Genomic DNA, 18,215 nt, shown 5'->3' on the forward strand with positions numbered 1-18,215 from the left:
GCCGATGACAGCCTGGTGCTCACCAAAACTAGCCGGGTGGAGCACCCAGCTAAAAGACTTGGGAAAACACTGATGCAAGATTGATCCCTATCCCATTTCGACTGGATAGCAATCGATTTCTACCTTATGTGGCTAGCGCAATTTTGGCAGAAATCTGTCGATCATCTATTTAACTGAAAGCATTGTTCTGCTCCACATGTACAAGTTGATGGGACATCGATAGCCCACTGCTCTCCCCGAGACCTGGAGATTTCCAATCTGATTTTTTAATCAATAGTATTGCACAGAATAGGTCCAACGCTAATCGGCCACATGCGTTGGAGTGATGTATTGATCAGGAATGGCAGAAAGTCTCAGTCGCAAAAGCTTGATTGGGTGAGCAGCGGTAACGGCATTCAATATCGCGATGACCAAGAGACCCCTCCCTGTGGGCCCATGTGCAGTGTGGCCTGTACTGTGCAACACTGGCACTTGTAGTGACATCACTGTGTGCAGAGTCTCATGGGACAGGCGCCTGTGATGATGCGGGAAACCAGAGAAGGACTGAAGTCACACCAGGGGACAGGTGGGCCTTTAATGATGGACATGGGGATGGGACACTTGGGTGGGCAGCCCAGCAGGCGGCGACACTAGGACGATTTCATCCTGAAATCTATTGGAAGTCTGTCTGTGCAGGGTGTGGGCAGGCAAAAGATCCCTCTCCGATCAAGCGAGTGCCACCAGTTGGACAGCACTGTGCCAAACCAACTATTGGATCCCTCTCTGATAAGCTCCCCCTCCTCTAGCAGACCCACCGCTTGTTTGTACTTGGCTCCGCCCCCAGAGCCAGGTCATCGATACTCTAGCCCCCTCCAGCCCCAAAATCTGATGCTATGATGCTAGCCACACCCCCTGCCCATGAAGTTGGACAGCAGTGGTCTGGCATATTGAGTGATGTATGACTTCAAGTGGCAGACATAGGAAGGTCTGCTGTGTGACAGCTCTGATGTGCCGAGGGGTGGGAGGAGACAATTTTCACGCATGTGCGCACACTTTAAGTTCTCCAGGGCGTGCATGACTGTTGAGGCACAAAGATGCCATGAGCGGTAAATGGCGTTTTCATATGAAGCGGTGATCTCTATCTGACTTCTCCTTGTGATTTTGTTATGTGGTCGGGTTAGATGAAAGTATGTTGGCACAAGTCTCCATTAACAAGCCTGATGATTTTTTTTTTCTTTCAAAGTACCGCATTAAATGTGTGTTTTGGAAGAAAGCCAAACTGTCATCCTCGTTACCCAGAATCCCTCGCTCACCCCTGCACACAATATAGCATGTAAACTGCACTAATCCAGGCCACACATGACTGAGCAATCTGTGGGCAATCTCACCGACAACTAAGTGCGAGGATGAAGGCTGCACAAATACAGGAAAGAAATGGCCTGATTCCACTCAACTGTGTAATTAGGAAGCACCCAGGATAATGGAGTGACTTAGTAATAAAAAGGAGTGTAATGTCATCTCACACAGTAGTTCAAAACAGAAGTATGAGGGGAAAAATAACATTTATTATACATTAAAAAATACAAAACAAAAAACAGTGTTTCGTGCGTTCACCCCACTTCCTCTAGTAACCAGTGCCTAAAGTGTTAACCTGAGGAAGTGGCGTACGACCACGAAATGCATTATATTTTAGTGCAGAAAAAAAGTCTTCCTTCTGCAGGCTTTTGAACATCTATATGAGGTAAAAGCGTTTTGTACCTTTTTCATGTTTAAATTGTGTTATCTCTTGGTTATTACACTAAAGGTGGCTACTCACGCTACAATTTTTTGGTTTTATTTCTCCCCAATTCATTTGAAACAATTGGTTGTAATGGAAAAATCAATAGGGAGTCCCTCTCCCATCAAAAGGCAGATCACCTGATCCAGCCCAGCACCTCCCACTGCTGAGAGAGATGAACGCTTTGCTGCCAGCACTACTGATGTTTAGTTCCTTCCTCCTTAGTATATAACAGCTGGTCAATGAGATGCTAATAATGCAAAACGTATGCATTTTCAAAGTGGATCTGTCAAGCGGACTTCCTGTGGATTTTGATTGGTCCATTTCCAGGCTGTTTACAGTTTACATGCAAATTGAAAGGAATAGCATCTCATTGATCATCTCTAGTGTATAATTAATTATTACACACTTGGATGGAGCAAAGAGGAAAGAGCTGTAGTGAGGCTCAAAAAGGGTTAATCTTTCAGCAGCAGATATGGCTCTATGGGATAGGGGGCCAGTACAGCAGAATGCCAAAGCAGCCCATATCAATCCCTGACATACGCTGATGAGGACCACAAGTCATTTGGCTCACCCTGCACCAGACTTACCAGTGGCACTATAATACCTATGCGGGAAGTCTCCTCTACGTCCCCTCGTTCAACCAGCAGGCCCCCAATTCCAGCCTCTGACTTTAATGTTAAAGAAGCCTTTGGGTCTCCTTGCAAGGCCACAGAAGTACTCGGGTCTCAGAGTACTCCCGCACCTCAGAGTACTCAGAGACGCAAGTCCTTTCGAGGAGATCCGAAGACTCAACCGGTGGGAGATTTCATTGGAGGCCCAGTAAGGGAATGAGGGGATGCAGGGAGGCCTGGTGGTGGAACAAGGGGATGCAGGGAGGCCCGGTGGTGGAACAAGGAAATGCAGGAAGGCCCAGTGGTGGAAAGAGGGGAAGCAGGGAGGCCTGGTGGTGGAACAAAAGGGATGCAGGGAGGCCCGGTGGTGGAACGACGGGATGCAAGGAGGCCCGGTGGTGGAAGGAGGGAATGCAGGGAGGCCTGGTGGTGGAACAAGGGAATGCAGGAAGGCCCAGTGGTGGAAAGAGGGGAAGCAGGGAGGCCTGGTGGTGGAACAAAAGGGATGCAGGGAGGCCCGGTGGTGGAAGGAGGGAATGCAAGGAGGCCCGGTGGTGGAACAAAAGGGATGCAGGGAGGCCCGGTGGTGGAACGACGGGATGCAAGGAGGCCCGGTGGTGGAAGGAGGGAATGCAGGGAGGCCTGGTGGTGGAACAAGGGAATGCAGGAAGGCCCAGTGGTGGAAAGAGGGGAAGCAGGGAGGCCTGGTGGTGGAACAAAAGGGATGCAGGGAGGCCCGGTGGTGGAACGACGGGATGCAAGGAGGCCCGGTGGTGGAACAAAAGGGATGCAGGGAGGCCCGGTGGTGGAACGACGGGATGCAAGGAGGCCCGGTGGTGGAAGGAGGGAATGCAGGGAGGCCTAGTGGTGGAACAAGGGAATGCAGGAAGGCCCAGTGGTGGAAAGAGGGGAAGCAGGGAGGCCTGGTGGTGGAACAAAAGGGATGCAGGGAGGCCCGGTGGTGGAAGGAGAGAATGCAGGGAGGCCTGGTGGTAGTACAAGGGAATGCAGGGAGGCCCGGGGGTGGAACAAGGGAAGCAGGTAGGCCCGGTAGTGGAACGACGGGATGCAAGGAGGCCCGGTGGTGGAAGGAGGGAATGCAGGGAGGCCTGGTGGTAGTACAAGGGAATGCAGGGAGGCCCGGGGGTGGAACAAGGGAAGCAGGTATATAAATCAGTATGACAGCGCTCCTCTTCTTATTATCCTCAATACCTAGAAAAGAAAAAATGGCTCCACATAGTGCATTACTGCTAAACTTGCATCATCTTTATAAACACCACGCCAGTGATAAACCAAGTGCTCTTTAGTGTGCCACTTCTAGTGCAAACTTATCACCAACTTTAAGACAGTTCCAGGCTCACCAGATGTAGGCCACCTCATACACCAGGTGGGTCTATCGCATAAATCAATCCACAACGATCTGCTGCTCTCATGTATCATAAGCTTTTAATCCGGATTCTTCAATAAAACATAATAAACATAGCATAAAATCTTTTAAAATTGGGAGCTATGCCCCTGCGCTCATGTGCACTCACGTTATCCACAGATGAGTCTCCGCATATCGGGCTCTTGGCCCTGTGATGTACCACCTCCTATGGTCACGGCGTCCCGCTCCCCGCACTGGTGCATCAGTTTCAAACTTCCTACGAGCGATGTGATTCCTCCTTCCTGTGACGTCAGACGCTGCCCGCTATGCTCCGCCTTACGCGTTTCGTCCCTTGGGACTATTACATGTGAACTGTAATTAGGGAATGTGTATACATGTAGGCTTGGAACTGTGATGTACCGTCTGGTTTTGATGGAGTACAGCAGGGATGGTTTATCTTTTAATTAATATAGAAGTGCCAAGTGATGTAGCTATTGATGTAGTAGTATCCATAGTGGAAACATATATTTGTAGTTCATACAATGTTCAATGGTGAGATGTGATTAATTAATTTTATAAAGGAAGGTAATTTTAAGGGAGTAGTTAGAAAATTGACCACTAGATGGCAGTGGTGGAAGGATCAACCATCTGGCTCATATTAGGGCACGAACGATGAGCGGCAGAGTTGTATACGAGAGCGCACTACGCAAGCCCAAAGGCCATTGGCCACATGACGCGGATTACGTATTGACACGGAAATAGACATGCGCAAAGAAATACGGAACTAAAATGAACATAAATAGACGTCGGTCGCTCCTGTCACGTCAGCCTCTGATTAGTCCCAAGGGACGAAACGCGTAAGGCGGAGCATAGCGGGCAGCGTCTGACGTCACAGGAAGGAGGAATCACATCGCTCGTAGGAAGTTTGAAACTGATGCACCAGTGCGGGGAGCGGGACGCCGTGACCATAGGAGGTGGTACATCACAGGGCCAAGAGCCCGATATGCGGAGACTCATCTGTGGATAACGTGAGTGCACATGAGCGCAGGGGCATAGCTCCCAATTTTAAAAGATTTTATGCTATGTTTATTATGTTTTATTGAAGAATCCGGATTAAAAGCTTATGATACATGAGAGCAGCAGATCGTTGTGGATTGATTTATGCGATAGACCCACCTGGTGTATGAGGTGGCCTACATCTGGTGAGCCTGGAACTGTCTTAAAGTTGGTGATAAGTTTGCACTAGAAGTGGCACACTAAAGAGCACTTGGTTTATCACTGGCGTGGTGTTTATAAAGATGATGCAAGTTTAGCAGTAATGCACTATGTGGAGCCATTTTTTCTTTTCTAGGTATTGAGGATAATAAGAAGAGGAGCGCTGTCATACTGATTTATATACAATTGTACACTGTGGACTATTTGTGATAGCGAAGACTCTGGTTGTTTGACATTTTGTATGATAGATCATTATTAACGGTGGGCGCAGTTTGCATAATATATAAGGGAAGCAGGTAGGCCCGGTAGTGGAACGACGGGATGCAAGGAGGCCCGGTGATGGAAGGAGGGAATGCAGGGAGGCCCGGTGGTGGAAAGAGGGGAAGCAGGGAGGCCCGGTGGTGGAAAGAGGGGAAGCAGGGAGGCCCAGTGGTGAAACAAGGGGATGCAGGGAGGCTTGGTGGTGGAACGACGGGATGCAAGGAGGCCTGGTGGTGGAAGAAGGGAATGCAGGGAGACCCGGTGGTGAAACAAGGGGATGCAGGGAGGCCCGGTGGTGAAACAAGGGGATGCAGGGAGGCCCGGTGGTGGAACAAGGGGATGCAGGGAGGCCCGGTGGTGGAACAAGGGGATGCAGGGAGGCCCGGTGGTGGAACAAGGGGATGCAGGGAGGCCCGGTGGTGGAACAAGGGGATGCAGAGAGGCCCGGTGGTGGAACAAGGGGATGCAGAGAGGCCCGGTGGTGGAACAAGGGGATGCAGGGAGGCCCGGAGGGGGGAACAAGGGGATGCAGGGAGGCCCGGTGGTGGAACGAGGGGATGCAGGGCGGCCCGGTGGTGGAAAGAGAGGATGCAGGGAGGCCCGGTGGTGAAAAAAGGGGATGCAGGGAGGCCCAGTGGTGGAACAAGGGAATGCAGGGAGGCCCGGTGGTGGAACAAGGGGATGCAAGGTGACCCGGTGGTGGAATGAGGGAATGCATAGAGCAATGGGTGGGCTCTAGGGGACCCAGACCCTTCCCTCTTCATTGGTGAGTATGTCACTCTTTTGTTTTAGGAGGTTGTTGTGTTTTTTTTTTTTTTACAGAAAAAAGTTTTAGGATTTAGAGTTTGCAGACGTAATGTATGATATGATGATGATTATTGATATGGTTGTGTGCTGCTCCCCTCAGATCTCTGCGGATTCTGCGGTAAGGGACTCTCGCGGACAGAGACGGTGGTGCGGGCTGGGGAACACTTATACCACGTCCATTGCTTCACTTGCTCCAAGTGCGACCAGCAGCTGCAGGGCCAGCAGTACTACGAGAACAAGGGGCGTCCGCTGTGTGAGGACTGCTATCAGGTAAGCTCGGCCGCCGCAGTATCGCCGCTCAGCAGAGAACTCGGCCTCTGCAGCTTAACAAATGATCGCCAGGCATTAATTTGATTTAAGTGACTGTTAGCAGTTTGTTAGGGCTGATAGACTGGCTTTATCATGGTGCGAGCTCACTGCGCTAATCCACTGTCCCTGACTTATATTCAGCAAGTGTACTGGCAGCACTGCCTGTCTGGCGGCTGTGGGCGGCTAATGCACTGATCTACCCGGCTATGCTGAGAATCTAGAATGCTGAAAACAAGATGACCTGCCTGTTTTTCTAGTTTGCCGGATTCTACTTCACACACATACATGCTACAGTAGGTCCGCCCCTCATAAAGAGAACCTGAGGCGTGTTTGTCAAATCCTATCAGGACACAGAGGCAGGTTTTGTGTACAGTGACCAGCCTCTGTTTCCTTCTATTGTGCCATCAGTACCCCCGGGGTCTGTTGTCCCTCATTAAAAAATGCACCAGGGTAGCGACACGCATATTGTCGCTAGCCTGCTATTTACCTCGGCCTGTCATTCATTGCCGCTCCCCCACCTCCTGTATAGTGCAGCTCCCCGCCTGTGTCCCTTCCCTCCCTGCCTTGCTTCCGATTGGAGGATGCTTACAGAGGCGGGGAGGGAAAGGACTTAGGCAGAGAGCCGCGCTATACAGGAGGCAGGGGAGCGGCGATGAATGACGGGCAGAACTGGAAGTTCAGCTACTAGGTGGCAGCAGACCTGCAAAGCAGTCCAAAGCTGAAGGCTTAAGGCTGCATGATTGATTTTGTAAAAGAGTATTTTATACATTTTCTATTCAGGGAGAACAATTTTTACAAAGCATTTTTGCTCAAAGTTAAAGTGGATCCGAGGTGAACTTTTACACATTGCATAATTGTGTTCCTTTCCTATTATTTATAGGGCATTCATCAAGCCAAATACTTTTTTGTTTTTGTTTTAATACTCTAATTCCCTATAAACTAAAAAAAGCCACACCCACAGGGTTTCAGAGAGCCTTGGCAGTAGCAAGGGCTCATGGTAGCTCAGTCTGGGTAGGAGGAGGAGGTGTTACTAGCCATTGATTTCAGAGGGTGAGGGGAGGAGGAGAGGGGATTAGGCTGATGGCTCAAGATACAGATAAGCCTGCCTCTGTGTAATGTTTACAAACAACATGGCTGCTGTCATTGTATCACAGGAATAAATAATCATATTCTATTAAAACTGTTCGCAGCTAGATTTGCTGTGTAAACCATCTAAACTTTAGATAAGATATATAGACAAGTTACTTGTTATAGTTGGTTTTTCATCTCGGATCCGCTTTAACACTGAGTACGTCAACTGGCAGCTGAAGGATTTGGTTGGCTACCGTAAAAGGACAACTGAAGTGAGACGGATATGGGGGCTGCCATATTTATTTCCTTTTAAACAATACCAGTTGCCTGGCAGCCCTGCTGATCTATTTGGCTGCAGTAGTGTCTGAACCACACACCTGAAACAACCATGCAATTAATCCAGCCAGACTTCAGTCAGAATCATCTGAACTGCATGCTTGTCCTGGGTCTATGGCTAAACGCATTAGGGAGAAAGGATCAGCAGGGCTGCCAGGCAACTGGTATTGTTTAAAAAGAAATCAATTCTTCATATAGCTCATACTTCAGGTCCCTCTTAATTCCCTCCCTCAGACAGCAGTTTCCCCCAAAATACACATAATGACCTCCACTGCTGCAGCTCCGGCTGCAAATCTCCATCTCTATACTTACAGGCAGAGCGGGGACTACAGGAAAATGGCGGCTGGAGACACAATAGACTCCAGTGCTGGGCTTCGGATGCCATTTTCCCATAGCCCTTCTGCTGGATGGCCGCCGAGAGTCCCGCAGCCATGCTGGGCACTGCAATTACACACATGGGGGTGAGATCCGCCATTTTGTCTGCACAGCAAAAGAAAGTGGAATGTGATTGGTTGGTCTGTGCAGCAGGAAATGAGATGTGATAGGGTGGTTTGTACAACAGAAGAAAAAGAGATGTGATTGGCTGGTCTGTAAACAGGCCCGGCCCTAGACTTTTTGCCGCCTGAGGCAATCTTTAAAGAAATTGCCGCCCCCCCCCCCCCCAAGCCATGGGTGTGGGGGGGCCACCCGAGCTGAAGGGGATAGCGAGCAGGAAGGGGGTATTGGGCCTGGGGGGGGGGAGGTCTGACCCCCCCCCTCCCTCGCCTGGGTCCCCTGTCCTCCGCTCTCCTCCAGCTTTAAAAAGTTACGTTGCTGCAGCTATTGTAAGAGGCAACGGGCGGGGATCACTCACCTCTTCCTCGTTCCAGCGTGTGCTCCACTGACATCACTTCCTGCTACGCCGCCCACTCACAATACAGTGCGCGGCGTAGCAGGAAGTGACGTCAGTGGAGCACACGCTGGAACGAGGCAGAGGTGAGTGATCCCCGCCCGTTGCCTCTTACAATAGCTGCAGCAACTTAGGTAGGCCCAATACCCCCCTTCCTGCCCGCTATCCCCTCCAGCTCGGGCGGCCCCCCACACCCACGGACAGGCGGGTGTCGCCCCCCCCCCCCCAGAAGTGCCGCCTGAGGCAAAAGTTTCACCCCGCCTCATGGGCGGGCTGGCCCTGTCTGTAAAGCAGAAGAGGAGATGTGATTGGCTGGTCTGTGCAGCTGAAAAAGAAGAGATGTGATAGTCTCGTCTGTGTAGCAGAAGAAGGGGAAATGTGATTATCTGGTCTGTGAAGCAGAAGAAGGGGAGATGTAATTGGCTGGTCTGTGTAGCAGAAAAAAGTGAGATGTGATTGGCTGGTCTGTGAAGCAGAAGAAGGTGAGATGTGATTGGCTAGACTGTGAAGAAGGAGAAGGTGAGATGTGATTGGCTGGTCTGTGCAGCTGAAAAAGAAAGGATATGATTGGCTGGTATGTGTAGCAAATGAAGAAGGGAAGTGATTGGCTGATCTGTGCAGCAGAAGAATATGAGGTCTGATTGGCTGATCTGTGTAGCATCTGTCATCATTCAGGCCTCATGGATTCATCGCAGAGTTATTAGCGTGTCGGTCCCCCCTAATTGCCTGATTCTGGGCAGATTATTTTTTAATTTCCTTTCTCGCTGCTCAGAAATATTCAGTTCCCGCCGCCTTGAACTCGGCCTCTGATGAAAGGAAGTTTATCTATCTTGTGCTGTAAGTGGATTATATTAGAGTGTGAGTCAGCGGAGATCACAGGAAGCCATTATATTACATCTCTCCCTGGTATATAGCAGCGGCTCCTTGTGACAAATTGTATTCTTCACATGAGACTCGTGCTCTGCGCATAGAAACGTGTTCCCCGGATAGCAGCCATCATCCGAAGGGCGATTTCTCAAGCGTGAAGTACTCCTCGTGCGTTATTCCACATCTCGCCTTAAAGGGAACCTGAACCAGGTAAAAGTACTTAAAGAGGAACTGTCGCGAAAATCTTAAAATGTAAAACACATACAAATAAGAAGTACATTTCTCCCAGAGTAAAATGAGCCATAAATTACTTCTCTCCTATGTTGTTGTCACTTACAGTAGGTAGTAGAAATCTGACATTACTGACAGGTTTTGGGCTAGTCCATCTCTTCATGGGGGATTCTCAGCATGGCCTTTATTCTTTATAAAGACATTCTCTAAAATGATTAATACAAAGATGCTGGCCAGCCTTCCCGCTCGCTGTACACTATTTTGGCAGTTTACCGGCGCAACTGCCATTCACTAAATGCTTTTAAAAATAAAGAAAACCCTGAGAACCCCCCTATGAGAAGATGGGCTAGTCCAAAATCTGTCAGTAATGTCACATTTCTACTACCTACTGTAAGTGACAGCAACATAGGAAAAAGTAATTTGGCTCATTTTACTCTGGGAGAAATGTACTTCCTATTTGTATGTGTTTTAAATGTTAAGATTTTCGCGACAATTTCTCTTTTACCACTTGAGGACCAGAGGTTTATAAACCCCCCCCCCCCCCCCCCCCCTAGTGAACAGGCCACTTTTTACAATATGACACTTCACAACTTAAACAGTTTATTGCTCGGTCATGCAACTTGGCACCCTTACCTCCTTTTCTTCTCACTTTTCTTCAGCCTGCCAGCTCCAATCATTGGCTGGCAGGCTGATCGCTGCGGCTCTCTGTAAACAGGGATCGGAGCTCATGCGAGCGCGAGCTCCCATCTAATCCCGCTCCTTGCAAGATGACACCATCTCCATTTATTCTCTCTGCTGCCACCGATTTGCGTTAGGCTGTCGGCAACATAATCACCAGATGTACCTGCTAACGAATATTCTATACTTGCCCTGCTATCAGTTCTTCGCAGAAGCTCACCATTTTGTTCTTACGATGAATCCTTCTAGTTCTGCAAAGATTTTGTCAGAACTGAAAGGACAACTGATGTGCAAGGTAATGTCCGTGTTCCTCTACGGATCAAGTGCGCGATATTACAGTTTAACAGGGTGCTGACCAGGAAGCTGTTATGGGGTAATGGCCATTTTCAAAATGGAGGATGGAGCATTCCTTCGATCACATTTAATTTTCAGCTCAGGTTTGCCACTTTCCACTTAAGATTGCAATACAAATTCAGTAGACCACCACTGCACAAGTATTATTGTAACTTAACTTCAATGAAGCACTTCTTTGGAACCATGGTAACGGGACTTTGTATACTGTTAGAAGAACTGTTGCCATGAGGCTGCCAAGACCTTGCTGCAGGGGTAGTTAGCTACACAAAGCAAGACAAGACACAGACCATTTATATCACGCTTTTCTCCTGGTGGACTCAAAGCACCAAAGCTGCAGCCACTAGAGCGCGCTCTAGAGGCAGTAGCAGTGTTAGGGAGTCTTGCCCAAGGCCACCTTACTTGAATAGGTGCAGGCTTACTGGAGCCTTTTAAACACCTAGACAGTGCACACCAAAAAACTCTAGTGGATCTGCAAACGCTAGAGGTTTTTGAAGCTGTTTTCCTTAGCGATTCTAGGCATGTATAGAGCGATTTTCTAAACATACCTAGTGTTTTTGGAGCATTTTTCTGTAGCAGATTTATATATTGTTACAGTAAGGCCGATACTGAACAGCTTCTGTAACAAGATGCCTGGAAAACCGCTCTGATCTAGCATTTTTCAGAGCGGTTTTCCACTTTGCTATACTTAACATTGAGCCAAAAATGCTGCAGGACCTGAGTTTGCGTGTCAAGGAAAAAACGAACCGCTCTGGTGTGCTCCATCCCATTGAAATACATAAGCCAAGTGGTTTTCTATCCCCAAGCGTTTTAAAAACCGCTCAGAACCGCTCTTGGTGTGCGCCAGCCATGTATCATTGACCAGCAGCAACTCTGACGCTGCTCTCCGCCAGGTTCTGTGGAACGCTGATGTTTTTACATGCACATAAAAAGTAACATTATCGAGCTGAAAAACGTTTGACATCAATCCTTGCAATGTATTTAGAATCAAACTGAAAACGCACAGATTTTATGAACAAAAACAGAATTTCCCTTTAAAACCAAACCTTGAGGACATTAACAGGCACAAGCCTCTGAAGAAGTGATACTTGCCGCAAAATGGCTGATAGGCTACAGGGTCACCCTCCTATCCCCCAATTGTCTTGTCTGTTTGCTGTGTGTTAAGCCTATGTGGGAAATACAGCTGTGAAGATTTTTGTACTGGAACCTGGTGCCCGGCCTCTCTCTCTCGGATTTAAGGACATTAAAATTGGACATTAGCATAGCTCCCAACTGTCCCTCTTTTGGAGGGACAAGTCCCTCTTTGGGGACCCAGTCCCTCTGTCCCTCTTTCCTCCTCATTTGTCCCTCTTTCAGGACTCATGTACAGTGTCTGTATGTATGTAGTTTTCTACTAAAATGTTTCATTGGCTGTAAATTTTATTTCCATCCTTCATTTCTTATTTTCAAATGTTAATATGAAGGGAAATAAAAACTGATAGAAAGGACCAGTGTGGTTTTTGAATTATAAAACATATTTTTTATATGAAATCTGAATGGAATGCTTGACTTATGTTGGGGGTGTGGCTAGGGGTGTGGCTAGGGGTTTGGCTTGAGTGTCCCTCTTTCTTACCTCAAAAAAGAGGTATACATTAGAATTAGAGGACTGCTTGCAGCATTATTGTTGCTGGTACTGGAAATCTTTAATAATGACTAGTAAAATAAGCACATTATCATCTTTATTAGTAATTCTTACAAGAATAAATACCTATAGTATGAATGTGCGACCATCTGAGTACCATTGGTGACACTGACCCTGTTTTCCAGGACACATTGGAATGTTGTGCCGTTTGCCAAAAGAAGATTACAGAACGTGTTCTGAAGGCGATGGGCAAAGCCTACCACCCAGAATGCTTCACCTGTGCAGTGTGCCACCGCCCCCTGCAGGGGGAGCCATTTATTGTGGACCAGAATAACCTGCCGCACTGCGTTGCAGATTACCACAGGTTTGTTTTTCTTCCCTTTCCTCACGGTTGGCCTCGTTTTTCTAGGTCTACCTCGGTTTTGTTTTTCCCTCCTTGTTGTTTTTTGTAACTTCCTTTTTTTGCTGACGTCATCCTGAATTTCTCCTGTTGTTTCCCTTTCAGGCGGTACGCCCCTCGTTGCTCAGTTTGCGGGGAGCCGATTGCCCCAGAGCCTGGGCGGGATGAGACTGTCAGAGTGGTGGCCCTGGACAAGAATTTCCACATGATGTGCTACAAGTGTGAGGTGAGCCTGGAGAGTGTTGCCTTGCAAGTAAATTAATCATCTGAACAGAGTTTTGATGGGACCCTGAGCAGAGTCATGAAATGAAAAGCTGATCTTACCTGGGGCTTCCTCTGTGGTCCGGCTGGCAGCTCCCTTCGGTGCTCATCTCCTGCCGAAGTTGTGCGCAACTGCGCATGCGTGGCCAGTCCGTCCAACCGACTCAATCACATGCCTGCAGCGCCCTGCGTATGCACAGTTCTCGAATGACTGAACAGCGCAGGACACTTACAGCGACAGGCGCATATTGAGCCGACTGCACGGACCCAACAGAGCACGGAGGGGGCCCAGAGGACGCTGAAGGACCTTGCTGGCTATGGGGGGGGGGGGGGGCGGAAGGAAGCTCCAGGTACGTTCAAATTTTCATTTTATGCCTCTGCTCGGGGTCCCTTTAAGAGCCTGTGTAGGTAAGTGTGTCATCTATTGTCCCCTTGGCCGGACCAACCAGTTTGTTGTGATTAAAGTGGGTTTAAACCTCCCATGCAAATACCGTATAATCTAATTTATAGGGCTTGATTCACAAAGCGGTGCAAACTGTTAGCACGCTGGTGAAAAGCACCTTATCATGCCTAAACTCAGATTAGGCATGATAAGTTTAGGTGTGATAAGTTAAGCATGATAACTATAGCACCAACTGGGTTAGCACCGCAGTGCACAGCTGATCAAAAGTTTTGCGCTAGCAAAGTCTGGTGCGCGAAACGTCGCATAGAGTTTAATGGCGCTGCTTTGCGCGTGGGACTTTGCGATCTAAACTTATCACGCCTAAACTTATCACGCCTAAACTGAGTTTAGGCATGATAAAATGGTTATCACGCCTAAAGTCTTTAACTAGGTTATCACCGCTTTGTGAATCGAGCCCATAGTAAATTCTGATATAGTAAGAATTCGGGTATAGTAAACTAAATGACCAGGTCCCGACCAAGCACCATTATAAATACAGTATATGTCAGTAACGCCTAGTAGAGTAAGCCCAGATATAATAGAACTTCTGCTGTAGTAAACCTGCTTTTGGCTTCTGTGGTATTCTGTATCCGGCTATAGTGGAAAGTAGGCGGGCACATGTGTCATGCATCAGTTGGAGACCCATGAGCTGTGGGCAGCCACTTGTAGCCTTATTGCTATCTGCACACTACTCTGGGCCTGCGTGAATTACCTCAAAAGTACCACTCCGTCAGACCTATGCTTCCTGTGTAAGCTGCTGCCTGATTACTGAGGGAATTGCCTATCATCCTGTGACTTGCTTGTGCATGGCTGCAATGCTACAGCATCATCCACACTGCACAGACATGTGGACAGCGGAGCACTCTATAAGTAGTGTATCTGCAACAGGGGCGTTGCTAGCCCCAAAGATCAGTGGCACGTGCCCTGGATCTATTCTGGGGTGCCCCGGATGTCCCCCAGGCAGAGTATATAGCGTATAACATATACGCTATAGCAGCATAGAGGGTGATATAGCAGCTGGGAACGCGTTCCCAGCCTGTCGGCGGCTATCGCCGAACCCGGAAGTAGCTGCCGGCGGGGACAGGACGATCGGAGCAGGGCTGCGAGAGCACCATCCAGCTTCGGGGGGCTGAGGGATGCCCCGGGTGAGTAAATATCATTTTTTTTTATTTTTGACTTAAAGTGAACCTAAAGCCGGTTAAAAAAAAATGAGATTAACTCACCTGGGGCTTCCCTCAGCCCCCTGCAGCCGATCGGTGCCCTCGCAGCTCCGGTCCGATGCTTCTGGACCCGCCGGCGACGACTTCCGGTTTCGCCGTCACCGGCCGTCAGGCATGGGAACGCGAGTGATTGTTCGCATTCCGGAGCTGCGAGGGCACCGATCGGCTGCAGGGGGCTGAGGGAAGCCCCAGGTGAGTTAATCTCATTTTTTTTTAACCGGCTTTAGGCTCACTTTAAGTTTTCCTTTAAGTATGACCATTTCTAATATTGCAAACTTCCGATATATTAAACTACTTTTCCCGGTCCCTTGGATTCTACCCTGAAGGGATTCTACTGTAATAATAAATTCGAAGCAGTTTTCAGCAAATAAAGCACCTGGTCAGTATATAGACCTGGTAGATCCCCCAGCTGCTTATTTTCTCTCCTTCGCCTTGCATTTGGATCCCACTGTTTTGTTTTTTTTTCTTCCCCAAAGTCCGGAGAGATGCTGAAGTCTTGCGAACAGGCAATAATCATAGAAGGCGATGTTTTAATGAATTCAATCTGGGTTATGTAGATAATGAATGTTCTGAGATGATGTCAAACCTGACAGAACTTTATTTAGGTCCATTGTGTGTCTCTTCAGTGTAAAGGCAAAAAAAAGTTTGATACTTACCTATTGACAAGGAAGGCTTTGGGTCCTATAGAACCTTCCCTGTCCTCTCTTGTACCCCTCGCTCCATTACAGTGCCTTCTATGGCCTGGTGCACACCAGAGGAGTTTTTCTGAGCGGTTTGAGTTTTTAAATCTGCTGCTAATGTTATCCTGTGTCTGTGCACACTGGAGCGATGAGGTTTTGTAAAAAAAAACCCCATAGCATTACATTGGGAAGAGCTTTTAGAGGTTTCAAAAGCTCTTCCCAATGTAATGCTATGGGTTTTTTTTACAAAACCTTATTGCTCCAGTGTGCACAGACACATAGGATAACATTACCAGCAGATTTAAAAACTCAAAACGCTCAGAAAAACTCCTCTGGTGTGCACCAAGCCTAACCCCTTTTAATTTGCCGCCTCGAGCTGCTTCAGAAGCTCTGTGTTCCCAAGTTCTTCTGAAGTCAGGCGGCACAGTTCTGCACATGTGCGAGTACGCATGCACCTGCGCCCATGCATGCGCAGTACGGGGCCACTCGGGAACACAAGTGCTACTGAAGCCTTCCAAGGGCTCACAGACGAGTATTCAACCAATTGGTCAAGTACACACAACGGGGGTGACAGCGCTATAACAAGGGGAGCAATAGAGGACAGGAAATACTCCATAGGATCCAGAGCCTTCCCTGTTCATAGGTAAGTATCTGACATTTTCTTTTTGCCTTTACACCCACTTTAAAGGAACACTATCGATTAACATGTTTTTGTTTTTTTCAATTAGATAGAATAAGTCTGTGAATTTGATCACATGTGAACATACTCCTCTTTCTATTTCACGCGTTGGCACTTCCTGTCGCAACTAGAACCTAATGAGCTGACCCTAGCTTATGCTAGGTAATTAGCAAAACCTATCTCGCTGGAGCATAGGTTTCATAGCTATAGGTACTGGTCAGGTATGATAGACTAGTCCTCTCCCGACCCCTTATGGGTTAGAGTTGGTAGATGGACTATCCTGTACGACAGCGTTTAGGAACTCCTTATCTGACTATTAACTGTAATAGCTGTTCTACCCACAGATCAGTATGTTGAGATTACTAGTGTTAAACTGGCTTTTACTTGCTCAGGTTAAAGATGAGTCGATTGTAAACTTTTTATGCTGTTTCTGTTTTCCAATGTTGAAATTTGTTCTTGTTGATAATTGAACTGTAACACCTACAAAACTTTTCAATAAAAAACAATTGAAACAGAAAGGAATCTTTGGGAAGTGCTCCTAAGTACTGGTGTATACATTTGACTGCTAATCTGTTTGTTTACGGTTATCAAATTCCTTTCACACTTACTGACATTGATTAGCCTGATTCTGAGGGGCCAGCAAACCTTGAGAGGAGGGGGATTCCCTCACACTCCATCTGTTAACCCTGTGTGTGAGAGAAAGCGCTCACTGCAGCTGCCTGTCTCTGAGAGCTGTCTAATGAAAGCAGAGGAAATGTATCTTATGTGCAACATAAACATTTGTAGTGTGTGAAACCTGATACCAAAGCCATTCCATATAACTCTGCTTCAATATTACACTTAGCATGTCAGACTGCAGAGATTCACCTATGCAAATGAGACATCCCAAACGTAGCTAAAATCTACACACAGTGAATCACAGCTTTTGCCTCTAAAATTTAACATGAAAAGCAGGAAAATGTTTACACGGCTACTTAGACATTATTTGTACGTGTCATTTTAGAACACTTGTTTTGATAGTGTTCCTTTGAGTTATGTGCACAGCGCTGATAACTTTATCCCGTTTACTCTTCTAGGATTGCGGTTGTCCTCTGTCTGTCGAGGCTGACGATTCTGGATGCTTCCCATTGGACGGCCATGTTTTGTGCAAGAAGTGCCACGTAAAGCGGGCCCAGGCCGCCCACTGATGCCACCCCTGCTATCACCTCTTACTACAAACAGCCTTGTCCACCAAAGACTCTCGGACGCCATGACCGCCTCCGTCCACGCTGCTGCTTCTAATGTAGTTCAGTGTTATGGATATTAACTAGTTTACAGCTTTCTGCCGAAACTGATAGTTAACTGCTGGTCAGCCGTCACTTAGCTGCTAACCACTAGTTAGTACACCTTTTGCTTATAGCCTGCCAGAAAAAAAACAAAAACAACTTTGTGTCTTAGTTCTAACATGTTTCCTATATATATATATATATTTTTTTTTTTCATTTTGTGACTTTAAGTGATAATTTCAACTTTTTTTTTAGCAGCTGCCATGGCCCTAGTTCTTAATTGTTGTATTCCATTCCCATAGGCCCTAGCTGGCTTTTTTGGCTCAGGATGACCAATAGTATTCCCCTTTGAGTTTTTTGTTGTTTTGTTTTTTTTAAACACTTTATTAGTACACTCCAGATATTCTTTCTTCACTAATTAATTTTTCACTAAAGCCATGGACCTGTTACTGATTAATTTGCACACACAAGTCTGTAACCAAAATTTGGTTCTGATGTGGCTAAAGGAAATGGCTGGGGTCATTAAGAATAATGACCCCCAGCCAATAGATGTGTACAGAGACTGGAAAATGAACGAACGAACGATCGATCACATCCTCCCCTTGTCCGAAATACTTTTAAAATGAGTGGATAACTTCGGAAGTATATAGGACCGTATTTTTTTAATAGCAACTTTTTTTCTTTTTTTATGATAAACTTACTTATTAAAATGGATAAAATTGAGATGAAACTGTAGTTTGTTCTCCTCACTCTACACAATGACTATTCTCTATGGCCACAAATCACTAATCTTATCTCTTGTCTTTAATAATAATTCTGAGCTGTTTTTTTTTACTGTTATCACCATAGGGATACATTATGTAGAATTCACTTAGTTTACCTCAGGCAAACTTTAA

General features: G+C 47.2%; 1 protein-coding gene across 5 annotated transcripts in view; it reads left to right on the forward strand.

Annotated features, from left to right (window-relative positions):
- ZYX (zyxin) overlaps window positions 1-18,049 on the forward strand; it is a 103,086-nt gene extending 85,037 nt beyond the window's left edge. For all 5 annotated transcript variants that reach the window (XM_068258073.1, XM_068258075.1, XM_068258072.1 and 2 more), the window contains exons 6-9: window positions 6,120-6,289; window positions 12,558-12,736; window positions 12,878-12,998; window positions 17,131-18,049. In XM_068258073.1, coding sequence (XP_068114174.1) covers window positions 6,120-6,289; window positions 12,558-12,736; window positions 12,878-12,998; window positions 17,131-17,241 — 581 coding nt within the window. In that variant the 3' untranslated portion in view covers window positions 17,242-18,049. The remainder of the gene's footprint in view (window positions 1-6,119; window positions 6,290-12,557; window positions 12,737-12,877; window positions 12,999-17,130) is intronic.
- The last annotated feature ends 166 nt before the right edge of the window (window positions 18,050-18,215 follow it).

Source organism: Hyperolius riggenbachi, chromosome 10, assembly GCF_040937935.1.
Source record: "Hyperolius riggenbachi isolate aHypRig1 chromosome 10, aHypRig1.pri, whole genome shotgun sequence".
In the NCBI taxonomy this organism is placed as follows: Eukaryota; Metazoa; Chordata; class Amphibia; order Anura; family Hyperoliidae; genus Hyperolius; species Hyperolius riggenbachi.